We start from the raw sequence: 23,869 nt of genomic DNA on the forward strand, positions 1-23,869 counted from the left end.
AACTTAGAAAGAGCGGCTGGGCCCCGAGTGTGGCAGTAGATCTGCACCCTCAACCTCTGTAGCTCCCCCACAGCATCCCCGAAACCAACACCTCCCCATGGGCAGAAGGTCTGCGACTAAATACACCAATGTCCTGCATGTACCACATATCTATTATAATCTAGGCCAACATCAGTCACCCAACATCGGTCACTTTTTGCCGTAGATGTAAAACAATCTATTTAAAAAGTCAATTAGGTTTTGGACGCTGAAATTTATGACCTCAACAGTTTAATATCAGCTCCAGTTACCTTAAACTTCCACCTTAGAGTAGCCACCTTAAAAGGAACTGCAAAGCGAGCAGTTCAGCATCAGCACTGTATCAGGTCCAAGGCTATGTATGTATATTATGAATGGTTGAATGAACTATCACTAAAGGAATGGAGAGGTTAGAAATTGCAACAAAGTAAAAAAAAACAAATTCAAAAACTGCTACACAGGCTTTTCTGTCATGCTTTTTGAAAGTGCAGATCATTATGCATCTTTTCCCTTCACCTCTTTTCAATTAGGTAGCCAAACTAGAAATGGGCATACTGTTATAAATGATGAAACGTTCTCAGAATGTTTTCCATTCTTTGTATGGAAACACAAAGTTTGAGCTTTTCTAATGTAAATAGCATTTTACCAGTTTGGCAAAACCAAATGGGAAGAGAAGAAAAAGGCACATCTCTGAAAGTGTGCCTTAAAAATGACAAAACACATACACCTGGCAGAATTGTGGGGTTGAGAATCTGGTGCAGAACAGTTCATGCATGTTGATCTAAGTCTGTAATAATTATTTAACTATCCAGCATTTTATTCAACAAAATAACCAGCTACATTCAGCCTAAATATTTGGAACTGCTACTCCATCCATGTTTGATTCCTTGTTCTGATTAGGGCTAGGGTTATAAGGACATATAACCATAAAGGACGACTTGAAAGATCAGAGCTATTTTGTTTGAACAGAATTGAACATTTTGGGTGCACTGAGACTGGTAATACTGGCAATATTTGGTTAAGTACAGTGCACGTCTCAGAAAGAGAAATTTCAAAAAAATACCAACAAAATAATTTTCAGACCCTAAACAAACCTTCGTTTCTGGTGGCTTCAAAGTATGCTTTATTTAAGCTTTTGGCATGAACCTATGTCAATGCATTACGTAAATGTAGGAATCTTACGCAAGCAAGTCTTTTGCATGGAGGAATGGAGCCGTTGGGGGGGTGGAGCCACATAAATGAGTGGCAGAGGATTTAGGCAGATGTAATTCGCAAGCCCTGCAAACAATTGAGCAAATTCATGGGCTGAATTCTCCGGTCGGCGAGCAGGGGTGGGGCCCACTCACCTACCCGTAAAATGACGCGCAGTGACGTCGGACGGGCATCCCGTCGTCACGGCGTGTCATTTAGATTTCCAGTTCGGCAGGCGCACAGCCGAATCTTTGACATGTCCCAGCTGTCACATGAGGGAATATGTTTTTAAAAGCTTTATTTCAGGTTTTAAATGTCAAACTGATCTCCCTGAGGCACCTCTGTGCCTTAGAGAGATTTCTGTGCTCTTTTGTGCGCATGCGCGAAAGAGTGCAGGCCTGGACTCAGGGAATCCCACCCCCCCTGCAGGCCTGGACTCAGGGAATCCCACCCCCCCTGCAGGCCTGGACTCAGGGAATCCCACCCCCCCTGCAGGCCTGGACTCAAGGAATCCCCCTCACCCCCCCCCCGGCACAGGGGCCGCTCCATGCTTCCAGGGGAGCATCACGATGGGAGGGCCTTAATTGGCCCGCCCATGTAAAATGGTGGCGCAGCCCCGATCAGGGGTGCCAATCGGGTTCGTGCCCTCCCCTGCCCGCCCCTGGTCAACCTCCCCAACGGGGGGAAAACTTTTCCCCATGTGTCATAATGTTTCATGTAAAACTGCGATAAATCATGCACAACTTTAAGAAAAATAAAAAGACACAATTCTATTCTTACTCCATAGTTACATCAAGACATTGTAGGCTGTAATCTTAAAAGTTTTTCCAGAAGATTTCCCATCTCAATGCAGCAATTAACCATAAAACAAGGAGCATAATTTTCATTTAAATACCATCAAAAACCTTTACTATTAGCCAAATGTATGACTTCCAAAACAATGGCCAATATCACTGTTCCTTCACTGCTGTTGGGTCAAAGTCCTGGAACTCCCTTCCTAACTTCCCTGTAGATATACCTACACCACATGGACTGCAGTAGTTGAAGAAAGCAGCTCACTATCAGCTTCTCAAGGCTAATTAGGGATGGGCAACAAATACTGGCCTTGCCAACGATGCTCAAATCCCATGAATGAGCAAAAAGAATTAAACAAGATAAGGCTGGGACTTTCTTTTTGCATAATTGATATTATGTCTGAAAACAACTTTTTTTTTTAAGTGTACATTCATAGTGGCAGGTTTAGTTCCATCAACATTGGTAGCAAATAAGTAGGAGACAAGTAAACAAGTAATGTGGAGGTTAAGAGGCCTAGAAAGTGACTTGCTGTAGGCTTCTGATAAGGAACTGTACAGGGTACATTAATATTTCACTTTCTTTTCCCTTGTTACAGAGAAAACCCTGAGCATTTGCTTGATGTCCAACACAAATATAAGGAAGTCCCCATGTTGGAAAGCACCAATTCAAACCCATGAATATTCACTTTAAACTAACCAGTAGACCACCCAAAAAATTCCCCTTTGTCTATTATAATGAACAGCCATGATACAGGAACTGGATACCACAGTGACCTTTCACAAATTAGATGTGGATTCAAACCCAGCATCAACTGAAACATCCTATATGATGGGATTTTGGATACTCTTAATCCACTTCTTATGTTGACAATATCACTCAGATAGGCCACAGGATGGCTAGTGTGAGAGATGAGAAAATGTCACAGTGTTGCAATAAAGGATGTTCTCTTGAGGTTAAAGCCAAGGTACATTATTAGGAGAGAGACAAGGGACCTGAGAATAACTGGCATTAGGTGGTCACAAGAGTGTTTCATTACCAAAATTAACGTCATAATAATTACAAACATTCACACAAAAATGTATTAATAAATACCTTATGTATTTTTAGCATCAATCTCACCTCCACCAAATGACATAGGTGAAGGCATCTGAAGCATTCCACAAAGCGGGGTTATATGCGGAGTAATTTTGATTTTGGGTTATAGCTTGAAATGGGTGGTGGGGAGGATACCATTATTAATTTTAATTATTTAACTCAGTAAATATCCTTTATAGATGCCAATTTTACATATTAGCAACCTATCTGTCCATTCCACCAGCAAAAGAGTGACAACAGATGATGCAGAAGTTTAATATTATGCAATGATACATAGTTTTGAATCAATCATTGAATAAAATTAGCGTTTCACAACATGAAATCCTATATTCCTAAGCAACACATGTATTTCCTTCTACATTTGTGAAATCATGAAACTGTATATATAATACAATTTTCTGTTACTGCAAAGAAATTATGCTTTTTATGTTTGTTTTTGTGTATTCAAACAAGTTTTATCTACATGAGTGTTAGAGGGGGTCAAATTCAGAAAAATCATAATTCTTGAACAAAACAGGGTGTAAAAATGGGATAAGAGCTCTATCAATAATTTCCAATAGCAGTTTTCTTTCCTTCAATAGAAAATATTGGGATAGGTTTTCCCGGAGGCTTCAGAAACTTGACATCGAGACCAAATGGGGATCCTGAGCCTGCACTTGCTGGCAATGAGGCGAATTCAGCAATCTTCCAGGAGGCAGCCTCTTAATTGCCTGCCTCCCAGCTCGCTGAACACTCCCAATTTTGCAGGCCAATCAGAGGGACAGCAGCTCTAGAGCCTCGGCAGCCACACCAGGAGAGGTGAGCGCTGCTGAGGCAGGTTGGGAACAGGGAGGGCACCTCAACTTAGAGGTGCTCTTGCTAGTCTACACAACAGTGTAGAAATTAATAAGATCAAGGCCGGCAGGTCCATCGGGATGGTGTATAGACCTCTCCTCTGGATCACGATCAACCATAATTGTGGCCTTTCATGCTCGAAGCCCCATCAATGGGGCATGATGCCTTAAGCTCCAATGGCCTTCCAGGATGCCACAGGGAGCCAAAACAGATATCTTTACATCTCTGTACAGAAGGAATGCTGGTGGTCTGCCTGCTTGTTAAGAACTGCGCAAAAACAGAATGGATGGGTCATCGCTTCAGCTAAGTTTTTATTTACTAGAATGGTTCTTGGAGAGTCCCCAGACAACTCACTAAAAAGTTTCTCCAATTTTACCATGGCTAAGGTCATAGTGAGGGCTGCAAATACAACATGGGCTGAGTAATATGGAAAACAGGCAAGATTGATATTTCCCCCCAGCAATTTCTGGCGGAAAATTCTGTTATTTTTTTCAGGAGCTTTACCAGAATGTTGTTTCAAAAACAAATGAATAATTAAATTGTCTTTATGAAATAAAAAAAAGACAACGTAAGGTAGATAGATACTAGAAGTAATATATTTGCTTAGTACATGGCTCATAGCCAAAGCAAGTGAAGAGCTCAAATAGCATCACATTTTACTAGTTATTTCACCTCCCTCTATTCCACCATCAGACATAGCTGACCCTCATTCCTTTAACACTATTCCTACACCCAATTTAGCCCCTCACTCTTTTATAATCTCCTCTGATTCTGAATCCACATTAGCTCCTCCCTCCCTAATGATATCCCTATTATTCGGCAATTGCATAACCTTTTACAAACAGGGAAGAAGAAGAACTGTCAACAGCCACTGCCAATGACATTCTCAATTAACCATGGTGACACTTCAGGAGCCTTAGCTAATTCAATAGTTCTTCCATCCCGGCCCTTGTTCCAAAGTGGTGCCTCTTACTCACGTTTTAGAACTAGCCCTTCTTTTGGAAGCCAAACCTTCAAAAAGGCTACTGAGGCTGCTGCTTTCTTTAATTCTAGTACTCTCTACTAATTTCCCTGCCTCCACTTGTAAGAACCTGGAAGGATAGATTTTCTTGGACATCCCACTTCCCCATGACTGAGCAGCCCCTGAAGCGCCATCCTTCCATTCACATGTTGTCAGCATTGCCTGGGGTAACGCCTTATACAGGAGGTGTTAGCAGGAGGTGTTAGCAGGCCAATAAAATCAGTAGTCTGAATGCACCTGATATCACAGAGCATCTTGGATTGGGGTGAAGCAAGAAGCGGGGAGGGGCTGCTAGCATTGAGTACAGCAATCAAAGAAACTTAGGCACCAGTCACTGGTCTGCCCCAGATCTTGCAGACCCTCAGATTGTTTGGGGTTCTCAGCATGTCAGTGAGATGTTTTACCAAGCACTGGTTTCTCCCAGAGAAAAAAAACAGGAGGCTGGAATGCACCTCTTTCATTCATTATCATGTAAAATGTCTGGTTAAGCATCTGATTAAAATTCAACGGCTAAAAGCGCAATCCGTAGATCTTGAAGTTCATTCTTGCTTCAATTCTTGGGGTATTATTTTGATGGACAAGCAAAGTTGAAACTTTTTCTTGACCCCATCCCAAATGGCAACCTCACAAACTTCAACACCTGGTGCTCAGGCCTCAGCTACATTGTACAAAATACATTGCCAATAGGCATGCAAGCTGATCATTTCTAGATGTCTCAATGAGCACAGATCAAAATCCACCCAGGCATGTCCATTTACATGATAAGTATATTATGATAATCTATCAAACCATCAAACACAAAAAAAATGAAGTTCCTTTTTTCAACATACTATTGCAAAATAGATCAATTCATAATCTATTTCATTCATTGACATTGCACTATTCTCAAATAACCCATGTTGAAATTTCCATTTCTTGATGCAATTTCCTTATGCTAATGTGTCTTACTCCTGGAAGGTGAGATGGTGCCCAGGTCTGCAATGACAGTATTGTTCCATGCCCGGTTATGAGGAAAATTCCAAAAACCAATTTACTGATGCCTAGTCATTCCGGTTGTGATGTTATATCTTTGCTATCATGAAGTGAATCAATTAAGTTTGTTGATATGCCGCCTTCCCTTTATTGTTTGAAAGTTATTCTAACAGCATATTGATATGTTAGGTTATTAATGTAACAGTACACGAGGATCAGAAATTTGAAATTAGGTGCAGAGAAGCTTTAATCTGGTCCATTAGAGAATATATTCTCCTAGCATTCTAAACAGGGGAAAACAGTCAGACCACATACCATTAGTAATCTTATCATTACTCTACAGCCTGACCACAGGCAGTGCTGCAGCACGCCTTTCACACTGGGCAAGCCTTAATTGGCCCACCAGTGTGAAACCGTGGTTGCAGCCCAATCGTGGATGGCAATCAGCTTCCTGACCGTTCCCACTCACCCCTGCTGAGCCTGCCCGACGAGGGCAAAATCCTGGCCCAAGACTTTGCATGAATGGGAGCTAGTGAAGGTCAGCGAGCACTGGGTGATAGGAGAACAGGACTTGCTGTGAGTTAATGGGCAGCAGAGTTTTGGAATACTTCAGCAGATGAGCTGAAACAGGGTGAAGGCGAGCAATGTTATGTAGTCTTAGTGATGGTACAAATATGAGGTCAGAAGTCCACCTCAGGATCAAACATGACATCAAGGTTGTGAACAAACTTGTTTAATCTCAGAGTGTTGCCAGGGAGAGAGATAGAGTTCGTAGCTAAGGAGTAGAATTTGGAGCAGGAACCAAAAACAATGGCTTCCCAATATTTCATTGGAGGAAATTTCTGCTCATCCAGTACTGGGTGTTGGATTAGCAGCCTGATACGTGGAGGAGTCAATAGAGGTGATGGTGAGGCAGAGATGGGTGTCGTCAATGATGTGTGATAACTAACACAGTGCCATTGGATGATGTTACTAAGGATTGCATGTAGATAAGAAATAGAAGGGGGCCAAGGCTAGATCCTTGGGGCACTTCAGAGGTAATAATGCAGGAGCAGGAAAAGGAGCCATTGCAAGTGATTTTCTAGCTACAATTGGATAGATACGAATGGAACCACATGACAGCAGTCCCATTCAACTAGATGACAGTGGAGAGGTATTGGACATGCCTTAGAACACTCTTCCCTTCCCATCACAAAGAAATTTTTGAAGGTGACTCACCCATACATTATTTTATTTACTTCTGGATTAATTAAGACCTAACTGTAGCAGTACAATTTACACGATTCAAAACCACTAAGTGGAATGCACACTCTTTGGATAACAGAAGAACAGGTCTCTATTAAAATGACTAGGTGCTTTTTAGCAACCACAAGCTTGGTCTCAGTAACGTCTAAGAGTATATTTTAAAAGCTTGTTAGAATCTTACCTCTGATTCACTATAGAGCACTTAGTTCATACATAACTAAATAGTCACTTTTTGTACTGTTAGTCACCTTGGTATTTCTCTATAACATGGTCAGGTTTAGGCTCAGGTCACATGGCAGTTAGACAATTGGTAAAAAGTTTCCTTTGTTCACACAGTACAAACTGGAATTACCAACAAGTTGCTCTATTGTAATGTGTCCGGGTAGGGGTGGTTTCTGACCTTTGTAGTTTATAGGGCACTTTTAAAGAAGTACAAGGAGTAGTATGTGATCCCTGTTGCTCTGAGTGCACGCACGTTCATTTTCCTCAGTGGTTTGGTGGGAAGGAAGTGAAGAGAACATATCCAGTTTCTCTAAGATGTCAGCAAAGGCGTGTATAGGTTAGCCACAGAAACTGAGAACAGATTTCTGCAGTTGGTTGAACAAAATGCAAAACGTTGACCTTTCAAACTGAGCCTTTAATTCTCACCACAGCTATTAAGAAAGAGCCTCAGCGGTGAACACAAAGATCATTTTGCCAAAGTAAAACTGGCCTCCAGCCTTTCCAAAATGTAATATCAGGCAGACCACACAGACTCCAAGGTAAGTTATTTTTTGAACTATGTACAATATGCTGACTGATGTGACTGTGGTTAAAAGTAGCCAGTCTTCCACATGTACATATCTCTGCCAGATATCCCTCATGGACAGGGTTAGTGGATCCAGCAGCACCACAGTCCCAGCATATTGATCTCAGTTGTTGGTCCATGCAGCATTGCTCCTCCCGCATTATGATATTTACATAGAAACTTTCTCTCCCAACTAACTGCAGATTAAAATCAGAGAGAGCCCTGCAGGGAAAATCTAGGGAGATGAAATTTAAAATCACTAGCAGAAGCCAAGGATGAAGTCAGAAGCATGAGTTGTCATTTAACCATCACGGGAGCAAAACAATGTGCTTGTTGAAATGACAAATAACAGGGCAAGCCTACTTCTGTATGGCCAGCAGACGCTGTCAGGTAGTGGTATTTTAACATACCCGCCCGGCGGCAATGTGGCAGCTGCACAGTTAAAATCAGCTCTGAATTGTTTACTGTCCCGTTCCTGCTACATTTTCTGTTCCAACGCCACATTAACTGGACTTTTTTTTAAGGCGGCCAAGGCGCCTGCCTGATTTAAGTGGCATCCTTATTAATAAATTGAAATCTGGGTCTTATGACGTTACTAGGACTGTGCTGGCATTTTAACCACTGACTGAGTATGGCACCATTACCCTCCACCACTGAACCCCCCTGACACACACCCTGACAGCCACACATTCAGTAAAACCTGTCATGGAAGACACAAAGGCCTTAAAAAGGTAAAGCTTAAACCTGTCTTGGGAGGGACCAGGGGAAACAGGAGTGATCTCCCTGGAACCTGCAAGGAAGTCTGGGCCTCTACCTTCCAGACTTTACCAACCACCCTCTTCCCCAACCCCCATCTCCAGTGACTTAGCTAAACTCACATAGCCACCCACTCTTTACCTGATTGCAGCCGATCGGCTGCCCTTTAGAGTCCACATCATGCAGACAGCTGACCAACTGAATGTAAATGAGGCTCAGGAATTAAAATAGCCAGGCCACAAATTGATGATGGGGAAGGGGGCTGGGAGGTTTGGAGTCACGCTCCCACCCAATGTCCACCCGAGATCTGCTCCTCGTTAAATTCCTCCCCCCCACCCCCACCCTCCCCACCACCCCCACAATGAAGTTGATACTTTTTGGACTTTGCAATTTTTGCCTTAAATCTTCAGATGGCCATTGATTTTGATTTTTCGATTTCTTTGGATGGAATTGAAAAGGATCATACCATCCACCCAAAGATCAGCATGTATATAAGTTTGTGTAGCAATGTCTTTCCAAAACACTTTCATCAAACTGAAAAATTCCTAACAGGCAACAAAACCTGTTGTCTCATTTCTTTATATAATCTGCCCGGAAGATAAAATCAAACTCTTTTCCTGAATAAGAATTTTCCTGCAGTGCAGGTTCTTTAAAGAATACACAGAAGCAAAATGAGACCAAGCACACATCACTAGAAAGATTATAGTGAAAACCATAGAACAACTGCAGAAAATTCAGGAGCACTTCATTCCAATCTAAACATAAATTTGCTTAGTTTTTTTGTCAAAGGTTACAAACTTTTTAAGCTTTACTTGGAAGTCAAAATAGCAGATTCTATGCATTAGCCCTACACTTCTGACTAAGTTTTAAAAAAAAAGGACACAACTGCTAGTTACAACATAAAAATAAGGAGATCAACACAGGAAGCCATGTTGAGACATGCTACACTTAACTTTATTTGGAAAGTGTTTCAGTCACAAGATAACCACAGGCCTTATCCTATCAATATAAGATGATCCACATTTGCTTTCAACATTAAACTTTTTCAGGAACACCGTTGTACAAAATTATAAATTAAAAGTGAAATCTGTGTCTGTTTGTGTACCTTATAGTAATTATTTCCTCTTTCACTGCAAAATAAACAATACTGAGCTATCACACTCTGACTATTTAACTCTCTGTTTTGTTTCTTTGAATAAAAATAAGTTACACCTATAAATCCCTTTTCACTGACGTTCAGGTACTGAGCTATTACATTGAACATTGAGTAAACTCTGTGTTCTGACACAAAGCTAACTGTTTAACATATTAGACCAACATTTCAATGAAACCTTTGTTGGGTTTTACTCCAAGGCGTCACAATTTTACATATATACCAAATTGTTTGCATGCATGAGAATCATTGTCACACTGCCCTATACATCTAATTTTAAGATTTGAAAATGTTTAAAAATAGCAATCCATTTATTTACAAACACATTTGGTACTTGTTTCTTTTCCACAGTGTGGTAATTGTTCTACCTATGTGATTTCTTAGTGCAATTGGGCTCACATGTTTCAAGCTCCAGCCTGAGTTATAACTAGCAACCACATAAAAAAATTTCAAGGCTATGTTCTGTTATAAAACAGAATAACTTTCTCAGGTTAAAATTATCACCAAAAAGAAGCTGTCAAAGGTATATGACCCTCGCCACACTAACACCTCTCCAGACTAGACTGCCATATTTTACAGCTCAACAGAAAATTAAGGCTAATACATACTGCACTGAATCTCTTTTCCTCAATTTGACCTATCCTCTTCCGAGTTCGTCGTTTTCTCCGAAAATCAATGCTGTGATCTCTTTTGAAAACTTTAACTCTGAAACTCATGTTTGTATTATTATCCACAGGAGAGACAAATAGCAATTCAATCCAAAAATGGCTGCAGAATCTCAGAATCTGCTTTTACATAGTCATTTGCTGTGGGAGGGGAAGTACGTAAATGTACATGAGAAACCTATGTCACAGTACAAATGCAGAGAAGGAAACAAAAACCAAAACTCACACCATTATCTTGTGACATAATCAGGATATTACTGTAGACTATTACTTCTTCTAACATATACAGAACAGTCTTGACACCTATTTAAGATTAGAAAAAGAATTGTTGGATCTTGGTCTGTCTATCTAACAGTTAACAATGTCATGAACAAAAAGAAAATAAAGTACATGAAATATCATTCAGCTTATCTTTTCTTGACACCATCTATAATTTGTACTCTCGACACAAAATAGCTAAAAATTCCCATTGTTCCTTCCCTCCCAAAATCCAACAAAACTCCAGAATCTCAAATTTCACCTTACAATCTCGAGTATTCTATCATGCCTGTTGACACATCAGAAGTAGCACTTCCATAGGCACAGTAGCACAATAATTAGTCTGTTTCATAGAGGGTTTGATTCTCCAGATCTGATCAATAATTATTCACAAAACTTCCAACCCTATTTTGAATAAAATGATTCTATTTTCAAAAACTTAAATCGGCGTAGGGTTGGAAGTAATTTTGGCAACAATCTATTCCACATATATTTTTTCTTAAATGTTTAGAATAAGAAAAAAAACACAAAACTGAAAGTAGAATATGAGTGTGCAAAGGCAATGGGCCGAATTTTAACTGCCAAGAGGGGGCAGACATGAGTGCGGGTGTGGGAATAAATCCCTGAAAACTGATATCAGATCTGGAACCTCATATGATCTTGCCTGCTTCCAGGTTTGACCGAGGTGGGATTGCAGGTGCATGGGGAACCCCTGTGTGCAGCTGTCAGGAATGTCATTAAAATATTTAAACAGACAATTAACTTACAATTTAACCCTGCATCTGGCTTTAGCAGCCAGTGCATGGGTTTCCCAAGTGGTCTGCAACTTGCCAGGTCATCCAGGTGAGCTCACAGCATTCCCTCCTTCAGTGAAACTGACAGGCTGGAAAGCCTTCAAAAACTAAAAGTGAAGAAGTGCAGCCATATCTAGGTCAGAAGCTACTGTTCATTGCACATCATCTGAGAGTCTGCGTTTACTGTTTGACAGGTATTTTGAACTCTGTGGCTGTCAGTTCATCTGTCTTGTACTTCAAACATCGACCTGCACTTCCCTATTGTCAGTCTTCACTGTGCCATGGGGCCAACTTATGCTGCTGTATCTTGCACCTCTGGTGAGGAACAAGAGCAGCAACATCAACACTAACCCCATCAGCTGCAGCAGCAGCATGAGCAACACCAGCAGCAGCACCAGTTGCCTTCTCCTCATCCACATGTTGGTCCATAGAACAGAGGCGAAGGGCACTGAGATCCAGCTGGAAGGTCCTCAACACAGGGTGTGTAGGCACAGGATCAGCTCTCTTGACATTTTTGAGCACCAGTGCCTCAAAAGGCTCAGGCTTTCATGACAGATCATTGCTGACGTCTGCATCCTCCTGGAACAAGACCTCCTTCCTACTGGACCAGGCAGACATGCATTGCCAGTGGCTACGTAGCTATCACTGGCAGTTCCCCCACCCACCCCTGATCCTCTGCCTCTCCCTGGAATTCTGCAATATTTTCCTGCAAGGAGGGAAAGCAGACAGTCATGAATTGAGAAATGGGTTGTATGGAGAGGAGGAAAGAACAACATTTGTGGGGTGTGACTGTGAGGTCTGGGTGAGAGTCAGGATAAAGAGTGTGAATATTGGCTGCTCAGACAGGGATGTGAGAAGGTGCCAGGAAAGAGAGGAATGTGTTGTGCAGGAGAATGCTAGGAAAGTGAGGGTGTGGAGCTTGGTACCAGAAAGTGTGATATTACCTTTCCTATCTTCCTGAGGCTTTTGAACCTCTTGATGCACTGTCTCCAGCTTCAAGGGACTACACTCCTGCTGACTTGCTCGGTCACTTACATCCACATCTGCTTGGTTGGACTGGCTGGCATCTTCCTCCCATCCTTGACAAACATTGCCTCATTTTAGCCCCTCAGACCCTACAGCAGGACCTTCAGGTAAGAGTGAGAGACCTGCAGCTTTCCCAGGTCTCCTTTCCATTCTTCTAGTTGCTGAAGTCTCAGGAATCAATGTAAAGTTCAGTCATTCTGATCCATGGTGGGCTTCCTTTAGCTAGAAATCCTTTCTTTGACAGATTCAGAGCGTCATTACACCCACCCTTTCTGATTGGTCAGGAAACCCAGAAGTGGGGTGTCAATACTGTGGCTAAATTAAAGAATTACAAATGGATTCCCGACCTGCTACCCATTCCTTTTCTCACTGTATGCAGGTCGGTCTTGCTAAGATTCCGTCCAATGTTATTGGACTGATCAATGCTCCAGAAATCCAGCTAGAAATCACAGCATTTACTTTAGTATGTGAAACATTCAGAATAGGCGCACAACTTACTGAAACGCCTAAAAATACTCCAAGTTAAATTAAATTGCAATGCATTCAAGTTTAGCAATTTCTTGGGCCTCTTCAATTCACGTGATTATTAAGCTTGATATCATTCTGGACAAGGCACATCTTTTAACCTTTCCAAATAACTGTACACAAGTACAGTTGCCCTAGCAAAACTGGAGTCAATGGAAATCAGGGGGAAAACTCTCCGCTGGTTGGAGTCATATCTAGCACAAAGGAAGATGGTTGTGTTGTTGGAGATCAGTCATCTCAGCTCCAGGACATCACTGCAGGAGTTCCTCAGGGTAGTGTCCTAGGCCCAACTATCTTTAGCTGCTTCATCAATGAACTTCCTTCCATCATAAAGTCAGAAGTGGGGATGTTCGCTGATGATTGCACGATGTTCAGCACCATTCGTGACTCCTCAGATATTGAAGCAGTCCATGTCCAAATGCAGCAAGACCTGGACAATATCCAGGCTGACATGTGGCAAGTAACATTCACGCCACACAAGTGTCAGGCAATGACCATCTCCAACAAGACAGAATCCAACCATCGCCCCTTGATGTTCAATGGCATTACCATCACTGAATCCCCCATTATCAACATCCTGGGGGTTACCATTGACCAGAAACTGAACTGGACTAGCCATATAAATACTGTGGCTACAAGAGCAGGTCAGAGGCTAGGAATCGTGCAACGAGTAACTCACCTCCTGACTCCCCAAAGCCTGTCCACCATCTACAAGGCACAAGTCAGGAGTGTGAGGAATACTCCCCACTTGCCTGGATGAGTGCAGCTCCTGCAGCATTGAAGAAGCTGGACGCCATCCAGGACAAAGCAGCCCACTTGATTGGCACCACATCCACAAACATTCACTCGCTCCACCGACGCACAGTAGCAGCAGTGTGTACCATCTACAAGTTGGACTGCAGGAATTCACCAATGCTCCTTAGACAGCACCTTCCAAACTCATGACCACGACCACCTAGAAGGACAAGGGCTGCAGATAGATGGGAAGTTCCCATCCAAGTCACTCGCCATCCTGATTTGGAAATATATTGCCGTTCCTTCACTGTCGCTGGGCCAAAATCCTGGAACTCCCTTCCTAACAGCACTGTAGATGTACCTACACCACATGGACTGCAGCAGTTCAAGAAGGCAGCTCACCACCACCTTCTCAAGGGCAACTAGGGATGGGCAATAAATGCTGGCCCAGCCAGCAAAGCCCGTGAATGAAAAAAAAGTAAAAGTACATATATGAATGTTAAGTCATCACAGAGAAGCATGGCACAAAATCACATATTATACATTGCTCAATATCATGCCAGTATGACAGGAAACATCAAACTTCATCCATTATCATGTACATTACTAATCTGATATTTCCTGTGTCTCCATTTCACAAAAAGCTAAATGCAAAAATGTTATGCACTTTTAAGTGCTCACTAATAGTACTTAATATATTAATAGGTGAAGTTACCAGCCAAGTAATTTTTATCTAAGCAAAAAGCAATGTTTGTAAAGTAAAATCCATAGTTTTAAATGGAGTATGATTCTTTTTCCATTTCATCAGATCAAAGTGATGAATAACCATTCTATGAAAGAACATAATTTTTTTTTTAAAATGCATGGATATTCTGGGGCAAGGATCAATGTATCACAGGATAATTGTTCTATAACATTAAGGCTGGTCTGACAAATAGTAGATATGGGTTACGGGGACACTAATTTACAGTGACCAAATATGTCAAATTCGATCAGTATTTTGGAATCTTAAATCATTGTTCTTGAGATTGAATTCTGCAACAGCACATTTTTCTGTGAAAATTAAAAATCAGGTACTTTCATTGTTCTTGTATTTATGTATCGATGGATTTCAATTTAAGTAATTTTATGTTTATTGAAATGCATGACGTACCAGTGTAGATGAGATCACCTCTTTGAAATACTTCCTTGAACTCCTTAGATAAGGCCAGTTTTTGGCAAGCTCCATATAAGAGGTGTAAGGGAGGGGTAGCACCTCTGAAAGGCAGGCTCTCTGCACTCCTTGAAGTGGTTCATTCTGTACTGGTCCTCACCTTCGTCCAGCTCTCACCTTTGGCTCCAGCTAGCTGTTAGCATGCGACAGCAGCCATACCCCAATAAGTCATTTTGACAGGTGGAGCAAACCAGGTGAGGGTAGCTGTTTGGCCTCCTACCCTTGGCAATTTAGGGATTTGTCTACCCTGGTATGCGAAGTCTGATTCCAGAGGACTGGGTGGACGAGACCAATCTGAGGTGTTGTCAAATACGTAGAGCTCAACATTCACCCAAGATATCCTGGTAACCCACTGCATCCTGACCTATCTCCAGCTGTCTAGACTCATCTTGCTAATGGACCAAGATAGGTCAGGATGAGAGAGTGAGGCTGACAATGCGCAACCCTCCCTCGCAATAATCCAATTCACACACAAGTAATGTTCATCATTCTATCATCTGTCTCCACGAACTATCTGTCATAAATCCTGTGGCAATGGGGATTGACATAGCAACAGGTGTGGATTCATTGAGAGCTGTAGCCATGAACCTCAGGCAGGCAGCTCAGGCCATAGGGTCGTTTTTCACTGGAAGGAAGCAAGAGTGGAACTCAGCAGCCCAGTAAGCGATTGAGCAGCCATTTTCAGGGCTACACTGCTCACCTCCCTAGGATGAAGAAGGGGTTAGAAAAGGTGACATAAACATTGCCTGCTTCACCTCCCTGGCCAGCGGGCAAGAAAGTAAAGGTGACACCGGTCACCATTGGCACATGGAACATGACACACCCTCATGGAGGACACCACAGGGCTTGGGAGAAGAACTCCTCTTGTTGGTAGAGAGCTGCCTAGGTACAACACTCAGTTTGCCACCCACAGTAAGAATCATCTACCTGAAGAGGGTCAGTTCAATGAAATTGGTGCAGGTTACACATTCTTTTGGAGTGGGCATGGAAAAGAAGAATGGCGCCAAGTTGCTGTAGGTTATGCCATCATGAACATCTTGCCCGTAAGTTGACTTGCCTGCCCAAGGGCATTAATGATTGTCTGGTGATGCTTAAGCTCTCCCAGGGCAGCAACAGGCATGACCAAACGTGATGAAGTCAAGGATAAATTCTATGATGACCTCCACTCCTCGATTGCTACTGTGCCAAAGTCAGACAAGCTAATCATCCTTGGTGACTTCAAGGCACAAGTTGGTGCAGATCAGCAGAAGAGGGAAGAGGTCACTGGGAAAAACAGGGTTAGCAGTTGTAACAGAAATAGTCTCCCCTTGCTGAAGATGTGTGCTGAGCATGAGACTTTAATCACTAACACAATTTTCTGCCTTCCTAATCGCAACAAGACATCTTGGAGGCACACCTGTTCTATGCATTGGCGTCTCATTAACTATGTCATCACCAGGCCGAGGGACAGGCAGGATGTACACATAACAAAAGCCATGTATGGCGCTGACTGCTGGACTGACTACTGTCTTATCATTTCAAAGCTAAACATCAAGACCTATCTTCCCGGATGCCCCCAGGGCACAGAGATCCAAAAGCATCTCAATGGTCCAAATTTTCCGATCAAGGTCTGAACCCCTGTTTCTAACCCTGATTAGTCAAAAAACTACCCAATTATCTTCCTCCGATTTTTCTGGCCAACCTTCTGAAGGAGGATCCTGCAGAACTCGCTTAGCACGGAAACTTCAGAGGGAGCAATGAAGAAATTCTGTGCAGAAGGCATGCACTTTTTTACAGCACTCGCTGCCATATCCTGTTAAGAGTTTACATGCCCCAAAGATCCTCAGTGCGTTAGACTGTATGGGTGAACTTGTAGGTGTGTAAATGGGAAAGGTGGGTGGGGTATGGGTACGGTGGGAAAGTGGATAAGGGGATAGCTTGGGTGAGTTAAGTGGGCAAGGGGGTAGGGTGGAAGCTGGGTAGGATGGCAGCTGTGTAGGGCGGTGAGGTTGGGTCAGGTCAGGTCAGGGAGGGAGTCAGTTGGTGGGGGCTAGTCAGATTGGGTTGGGGGGTGGGAGTTGGGGAGTGGCAGGGGGAGTTGTCAGGACTGGGGAGTCAGCGGAGGTCAGTTGCATAATTACCCAAGAGTTATACTAGGATTTTTTTGACTAACATTTCCTAAAAATAAGCCAGAACTGTCCAAAGTCACTGACTCTAAGTCGGAAGGTCCCAGTCAGCAGAGGGACTTTCCAGTCAATTCCCATGGAATCAGTGGGTTGGGACTTGAGAGGGTCTTCCACCAATATAGAGATCGGAAAATATGGGCCAATATCTCAAGGGTCAAATAGGCAGTCATGAAAGAATCTCTCCCAGAGAAACGCGACAGTCATCTGCATATAGCAAAAGTGGACACTCACTACTATGCAGATGAATGGACAAACATCAGCGATATAGAGTTCTCCACTGCTCTAGAGGCCTTTGGCCCTACCCCTCATAAGTATCAAGACTGGTTAGATGAAAAATTTGAGGTAATCTAGAAACTACTGGAGGAGAAAAATCGCAGTCAACATGGTTTTATGAAAGGGAAATCATGTTTGACAAATTTATTAGGGCAGGATTTTCCCCCTGTCGGGGACGAAGTTGAAGTGCAGGCATGCACAGGCATGCTTCCGATCAGCGTCCCTGATCAGGGGCACACCACCATTTTACGTGGGCCGGCCAATTAAGGCCCGCCCAGTGTGACGTCCGCACGGAAGTGCTATGCAATCCCTGTGCGGGCAGGGGGAATCTGAGAGTGCACTCTTTCACGCATGCACAAGAAAGAGCACACTCATCTCCCTGAGGCTAAGTGCTGCCTCAGGGAGATCGCCTCTACTGTCAGAAACATTAAAAATAGAAAAACAAAATTTCCCAGACATGTCCCCTCATGTAACACTGTCACATGGGTTGGGATATGTCCATAACTTCTTAAAAAACTTTAATTAAATTTTTCAAAACCTACATGAAACCTCATCCCGCCCGTGGATGAGGTTTCATGCTTTTTCTGAAGCCCGCCAGGGCTCCTGACCTGCCCACCAACCTTAAGGTTGGACGGGCAGGTCCATTAATTACTTTAATGACTGCCAATGGCCTCAATTGGCCATTGACAGGTCGGCGGGCGCACAGCTGAGCCCCCGCCTACCTGAAAATTTAAATGGGGCGCGGTGACGTCGGGAGTTCCGCCCGACGTCACCGCGTGTCATTTTATGCGTCAGCGAGCGGGCCCCACCCCCCCGCTCGCATACAGGAAAATCCTGCCCATAAAGAGGTTAAGCAAGTAGGGAACAAGATAGCAGATGGCATACAATGTGGGGAAGTGTGAGGTTATTCACTTTGGTCGTAAGGATAGAAAAGCAGATTTTTTTTTAAAGGTGTGAAACTTGTAAAGATTGATGGTCAGAGAGCCTTGGGTACACTCATACAAGGAACTCAGAAAGATAACATTCAAGTACAGCAAGCTATTATGAAGGCAAATGACATGTTGGCCTTTATTACAAGGCAATTGGAGTACAGGAATAACAAAGTCTTGCAAAATTGTACAGCGTTTTGGTGAGACCACACCTGGAATACTGTGTGAAGTTTTGGTCTCCATATTAATGGAAGAATATACTTGCATAGGAGACAGTACAGTGAAGGTTCACTAGATTGGCCCTTGGGATGAGGGGGTTTTCCTGTGATGAGAGGCTGATTAAACTGGATCTATACTGTCTGGAGTTTAGAGGAATGAGAATTGATCTCATTGAACCACACACGATTCTGAAGGGGCTTGACAGGGTAGACACTGAGAGCTTACTTCTGCTGGCCGGGAAATCTATAACACAGGGTCACGGTTTCAGGACAAGGGATCGATCATTTAGGGCTGAGATGAAGAGAAATTTCTTCATCAAAGGGTTGTGAATTTCTGGAATTCTCTACCCCAGAAGGTTGTGGAATCGCCATCGTTGACTATATCTAAGGCTGAGATAGACAGATTTTTGGTCTCTCAGGGAATCAAGGAATATGGGGAGCCGGTGGGAAAGTGGAGTTGAAGCCCAGGATCAGCAGTGACCGTATTGAATGGCAGAGGAGGCCGAACATGCCATATGATCTACTCCTGCTCCTATCTCTTGTGTTCTTGTGTAATTCTGTGCATCTTCCCCTCTCTGCTGCCCGAGTTCCCTTTCCAAATCATGTTGCTACCCAAGAGGGAGTCCAATATTCATCCCCATTATGGAAACATACTTTCTCCTGACAGGTGAACCAACTTCTCTGACCTCCTTGTCAGGATCCAGCACCTTTCCCATGAAAGTTCACCATTACCAACATTTGCATCTGGAATACTGTGCACAGTTTTGGTCTCCACATTTAAGAAAGGATATACTTGCATTAGAGGTGGTACAGCAAATGTTCACTTGATTGGTCCCCGAGATGAGGGGGTTGTCCCATGATGCAAGATAAGTCAATTGGGCTTATATTCTCTGGAGTTTAGAAGAATGAGAAGCAATCTCATTGAAACCTACACAATACTGAAGGGGCGTGATAGGGTAGACACTGAGAGATTGTTTCTGCTGACCGGGGAGTCTAAAACATGGGGGCACATGTTATACTCCAGAACATATAGATCCAATTTACTCTGCCTCTCATCACAGGACAACCCCCTCATCCCAGGGGCCAGGATAAGGGGCCGATCATTTAGTACTAAGATGAGGAGAAATTACTTCACTCGAAGGGATGTGGATCTTTTGAATTCTCTACCCCAGAAGGTTGTGGATGGTCCATCATTAAAGACATTTAAGGCTGGGATAGGCAGATTTTTGGACTCTTAGGGAATTACAGGATATGGGAGCAGGCAAGAAAATGGAGTTGAAGCCCAAGATCAGCCATGATCGCACTGAATGACAGATCAAGCTTGATAGGCCATATGGTCTACTCCTGCTCCTATTTCTTGTATTCTTGTATTCCTCCAATAACACAGAATGCAGTACATACCTTTGCTGATGTAGATTATTGCAAGTAAAAAGCAGTTCACCTGGAAGTTGGATGGTTAGCCTTCTGAGTAACGCTAGTGGTAGAGTGTGGGGGCCACAATCCCTTGTACAGTTGAACACATGCCCAACTGGGAGAGATTAAGGAGGGACATTAACTGGACTTGCGCTGCCCAAAGTGGCAGTCTGTGCACCAAAACAGCGTTGGAGATTATTTGTCTTCACGATCCATTCACTCTGCTTGCTTCTGGCAAATGAATGGCACAGCCACACAAGCGTTCTGTCAGGACACACTGCGTGGGAAGCAGCCAGAAGCATTTGAACCACCATTCTTCGAGTTTGGGGTCAATTTCTGTAGCCCTTTATTTTTTAACAACTTGGAAATTAATGTTTTAGATGATGCTGTAAATCACTGAAGTAAGTATTTAAATAGTATAATCATTTGAGAGGAAGTCTGCTTCTGGTCCTTCATGGGGAGGCTCAAGAGTGTGATTGGGAAGGGTTCAAAATGAATTGGATGGGATGGGCACCAGTATATAGAAGTAGAAAACAGGAATAAGATGCAGAAAATGACTGTGTTGGACAGTACAAGAGAAGGGAATAGTACCATATTACAGAATCATAGAATTGTTATGTATAGAAGGAGGCCATTTGGCCCATCGTGTCTGCACCGGCTCTCCGAATCCGCTATTAACCTACTGCCATTCCCCTGCCTTCTCCCTATAACCCTGCACATTCTTCCCTTTCCGATAACAATCTAATTCCCTTTTGAATGCCTCAATTGAACCTGCTTCCACCACACTCTCAGGCAGTGCATTCCAGACCCAAAGCACTTGCTATGTGAAACGTTTTTATTCATGTTGTCTTTGCATCTTTTTTCCAATTACTTTCAATCTATGTCCTCTTATTCTTGATGCTTTCACAACTGGGAAGAGTTTCTGTCCAGACGCCTCAGGACCTTGAATGCCTCTATCACATCTCCTCTCAGCTTCCTCTTCTTCAAGGAAAATTGTCCCAATCTATCATCATAACTGAAATTCCCCATCCTGGGAAGCATTCTTGTGAATCTTTTCTGCACTCTCTCCAATGCCTTCACACCTTTCCTAAAGTGCGTTGTCCAAAATTGGACACAATACTCCAGCTGAGGCTGAACTGCAGTGAGTAACTCACCTCCTGACTCCCCAAAGCCTGTCCACCATCTACAAGGCACAAATCAGGAGTGTGATGGAATACCCTCCACTTGACTGGATAAGTGCAGTTCCAACAACACTCAAGAATCTCGACACCATCCAGGATAAACAGGCCACTTGATTGGCACCCCACCCATCACCTTAAACATTCATTCCCTCCACCACCAATGCACAGTGGCAGCAGTGTGTGCCATCTGCAAGATGCAGTGCAGCAACTCACCAAGGTTCCGTCAACAGCATCTTCCAAACCCACTACCTTTACCACCTTGAAGGTCAAGGGCAGCAGAGAACATCCTTGTTAGAGAGAACATCCTTGATCAGTATATTCTCAGTCCAACTTGAAAGGAGGCATTGCTGGACATGGTGCTGGGGAATGAGGTTGGCCAAGTGGGTCAACTGTCTGTGCAGGAGTACTTGGGGAGGAGTGATCATCATGTCATATGGTTTAGACTAGTAATACAGAAAAGTAAGGAACAATCTAAAGTAGAGCGTCAAAATTGGCTGAAGGCTAGCTTAAATGCGATGGGAAGGGATCTTGCCAGGGTTGAAACAAAAGACTGACATGAAAATTTGTAATGGAACAATGGTTGTTTTTTTGAGGTGTGTAGGCTTCAGGTACAGGCTAGGTACTTTACAACAAGGGCAAAATGTAGGTGCAACCTAAGGCAGGGCTTAGGTTGCCCCTACGGGCTCGAAACGTTAACTCTGTCTTTCTCGCCACAGATGCTGTTGGACCTGCTGAGTTTTTCCAGCATTTTCTGTTTTTGTCTAAGGCAGGGCTCCTTGGATGACGAGGGAGATAGAGAATATGATTAAACAAAATAAAAGAGTGTAAGATGCATGTCAGTGAATTCTTCAAGGTCAAATACAATAGGTTGAGAGGGAAAGTGAAGAGAAAAATAAGATTGGCAAAGAGAATATGAGGATAGAATTGCAGTCAACAGAAAATAGAATCCAAAAATCTTCACCAGTATGTAAATAGTAACTGGGGAGTAAGAGGTGGAGTGGGTCCTATTAGGGAAATAGAGGGTGATATATGCTTAGAGGCACCGGGTATGGCTAGGATCCTTAATGGGTACTTTGTAGCGGTGTTTACTAAGGCAGAAGAAGCTGACAAAATATCAGTAGAAGCAAAGATGGTAGAAGTAATGGATGGGGTGAAAATTGAGAGGCAGAAGGTACTGGAAAGACTGTCTATGCTTGGAGTGGATAAGATGTTTGGTGTAGATAGCTTGCATCCCAGGGTGCTAAAGGAAGTGGGAGTGGAGATGGTGGAAGAGCTTGCCACATTCTTCAAATCTTCCCTGGATACGGGGGGAGCATCAGAGGATTGGAGAGAGGCAAATGTGACAATCTTTTTCAAAAAGGGTCTAAGGACAGTCCTAGTAATGACAGGCCAGTTAGTTTAACCTTACTGATAGGCAAGGTTTTATTAACAATAATCAGGGGGAAAAATCAACAGGAATTTAGAGAGGCTTGAGTTAATTAAGGAGAGCCAGCATATATTTATAAAAGGCAGATCATGCTTGACAAACTCGACTAATTTTTTTGACGAAGTAACAAGGAAGGTTGATGAAGGTGTTTTAATGCATGTCTTCTGTATGGATTTTAAGAAAGCGTTTGACAAATTACCACAGAAAAGGCCGGTTAACAACATTTTGATTCACGGTCCTAAAACAGCGAGTCATGGTAAATAAAAACAAAAACAGAATTACCTGGAAAAACTCAGCAGGTCCGGCAGCATCGGCGGAGAAGAAATCAGTCAACGCCTCGAGTCTTCATGACCCCTCGGCAGAACTGAAGCATAGTTAGGAGAAAGATGAAATATAAGCTGGTCAGCTTATATTTCATCTTTCTCCTAACTATGCTTCAGTTCTGCCGAGGGGTCATGAAGACTCGAGGCGTTGACTGATTTCTTCTCCGCCGATGCTGCCGGACCTGCTGAGTTTTTCCAGGTAATTCTGTTTTTGTTTTGGATTTCCAGCATCCGCAGTAGCTTTTAGCTTTTTATTTTTATCTTTGAGTCATGGTAAATGGTTGTTTTTCAAACTGGAGGACGATAAGCTGTGATGTTCTCCAGGACTCAGCGCTTGTACTGCTTCTTCATTAATATATATAACTGACTCAGAAATTGGAATTCAGAGTAAGTTTTCAAAATTCGCTGATGATACCAAACATGGGTAAGTGGAATACAGTGAGGATGATACTAATTGACTTCAACAGGACATAGACAGGCTAGCAGAATGGACAGACAAATGATAGGTTTGGATAACGTAGACAAGGATAAACTATTCTCATAAGCTGATGATTCAAGGACTAGAGACATACATTTAAGGTTTTGGATGAGAGATGGAGGGAGAATGTGAGGAAGAACTTTTTTTTTGTGTAACAAGTGGTAATAGCCTGGAACTTGCTGCCTAGGAGGAACACAGAGACGGTGAATGATTTCAAAAGGAAATTGGATGCACTTGAAGGAAATAAACTTGCAGGGCTGTGGGAATAGAGCAAGAGAGGGGATTGATTGGATTCTCTATAAAGAGCAGGCATAGACTCAGTGGACTGAATGGTCTCCTCGTGTGTTGTAAATTACCTTATGATTCTGTCACGAAGGATT

General features: G+C 42.9%; 1 protein-coding gene across 8 annotated transcripts in view; it reads right to left on the reverse strand.

Annotated features, from left to right (window-relative positions):
- dock10 (dedicator of cytokinesis 10) overlaps window positions 1–23,869 on the reverse strand; it is a 370,245-nt gene that overhangs the window by 228,646 nt on the left and 117,730 nt on the right. Inside the window, exon 1 of one of the 8 annotated variants that reach the window (XM_078563740.1) lies at window positions 10,476–10,648. The exons of the other annotated variants lie outside the window; for them this stretch is intronic. Within the exon in view, the coding sequence (XP_078419866.1) occupies window positions 10,476–10,583 (108 nt within the window). The 5' untranslated portion in view covers window positions 10,584–10,648. Of the gene's footprint in view, window positions 1–10,475; window positions 10,649–23,869 lie in introns of those variants that run through there. 8 annotated transcript variants of the gene reach the window in all.

This window comes from Cetorhinus maximus, chromosome 19 (genome assembly GCF_964194155.1).
Source record: "Cetorhinus maximus chromosome 19, sCetMax3.hap1.1, whole genome shotgun sequence".
NCBI lineage: Eukaryota > Metazoa > Chordata > Chondrichthyes > Lamniformes > Cetorhinidae > Cetorhinus > Cetorhinus maximus.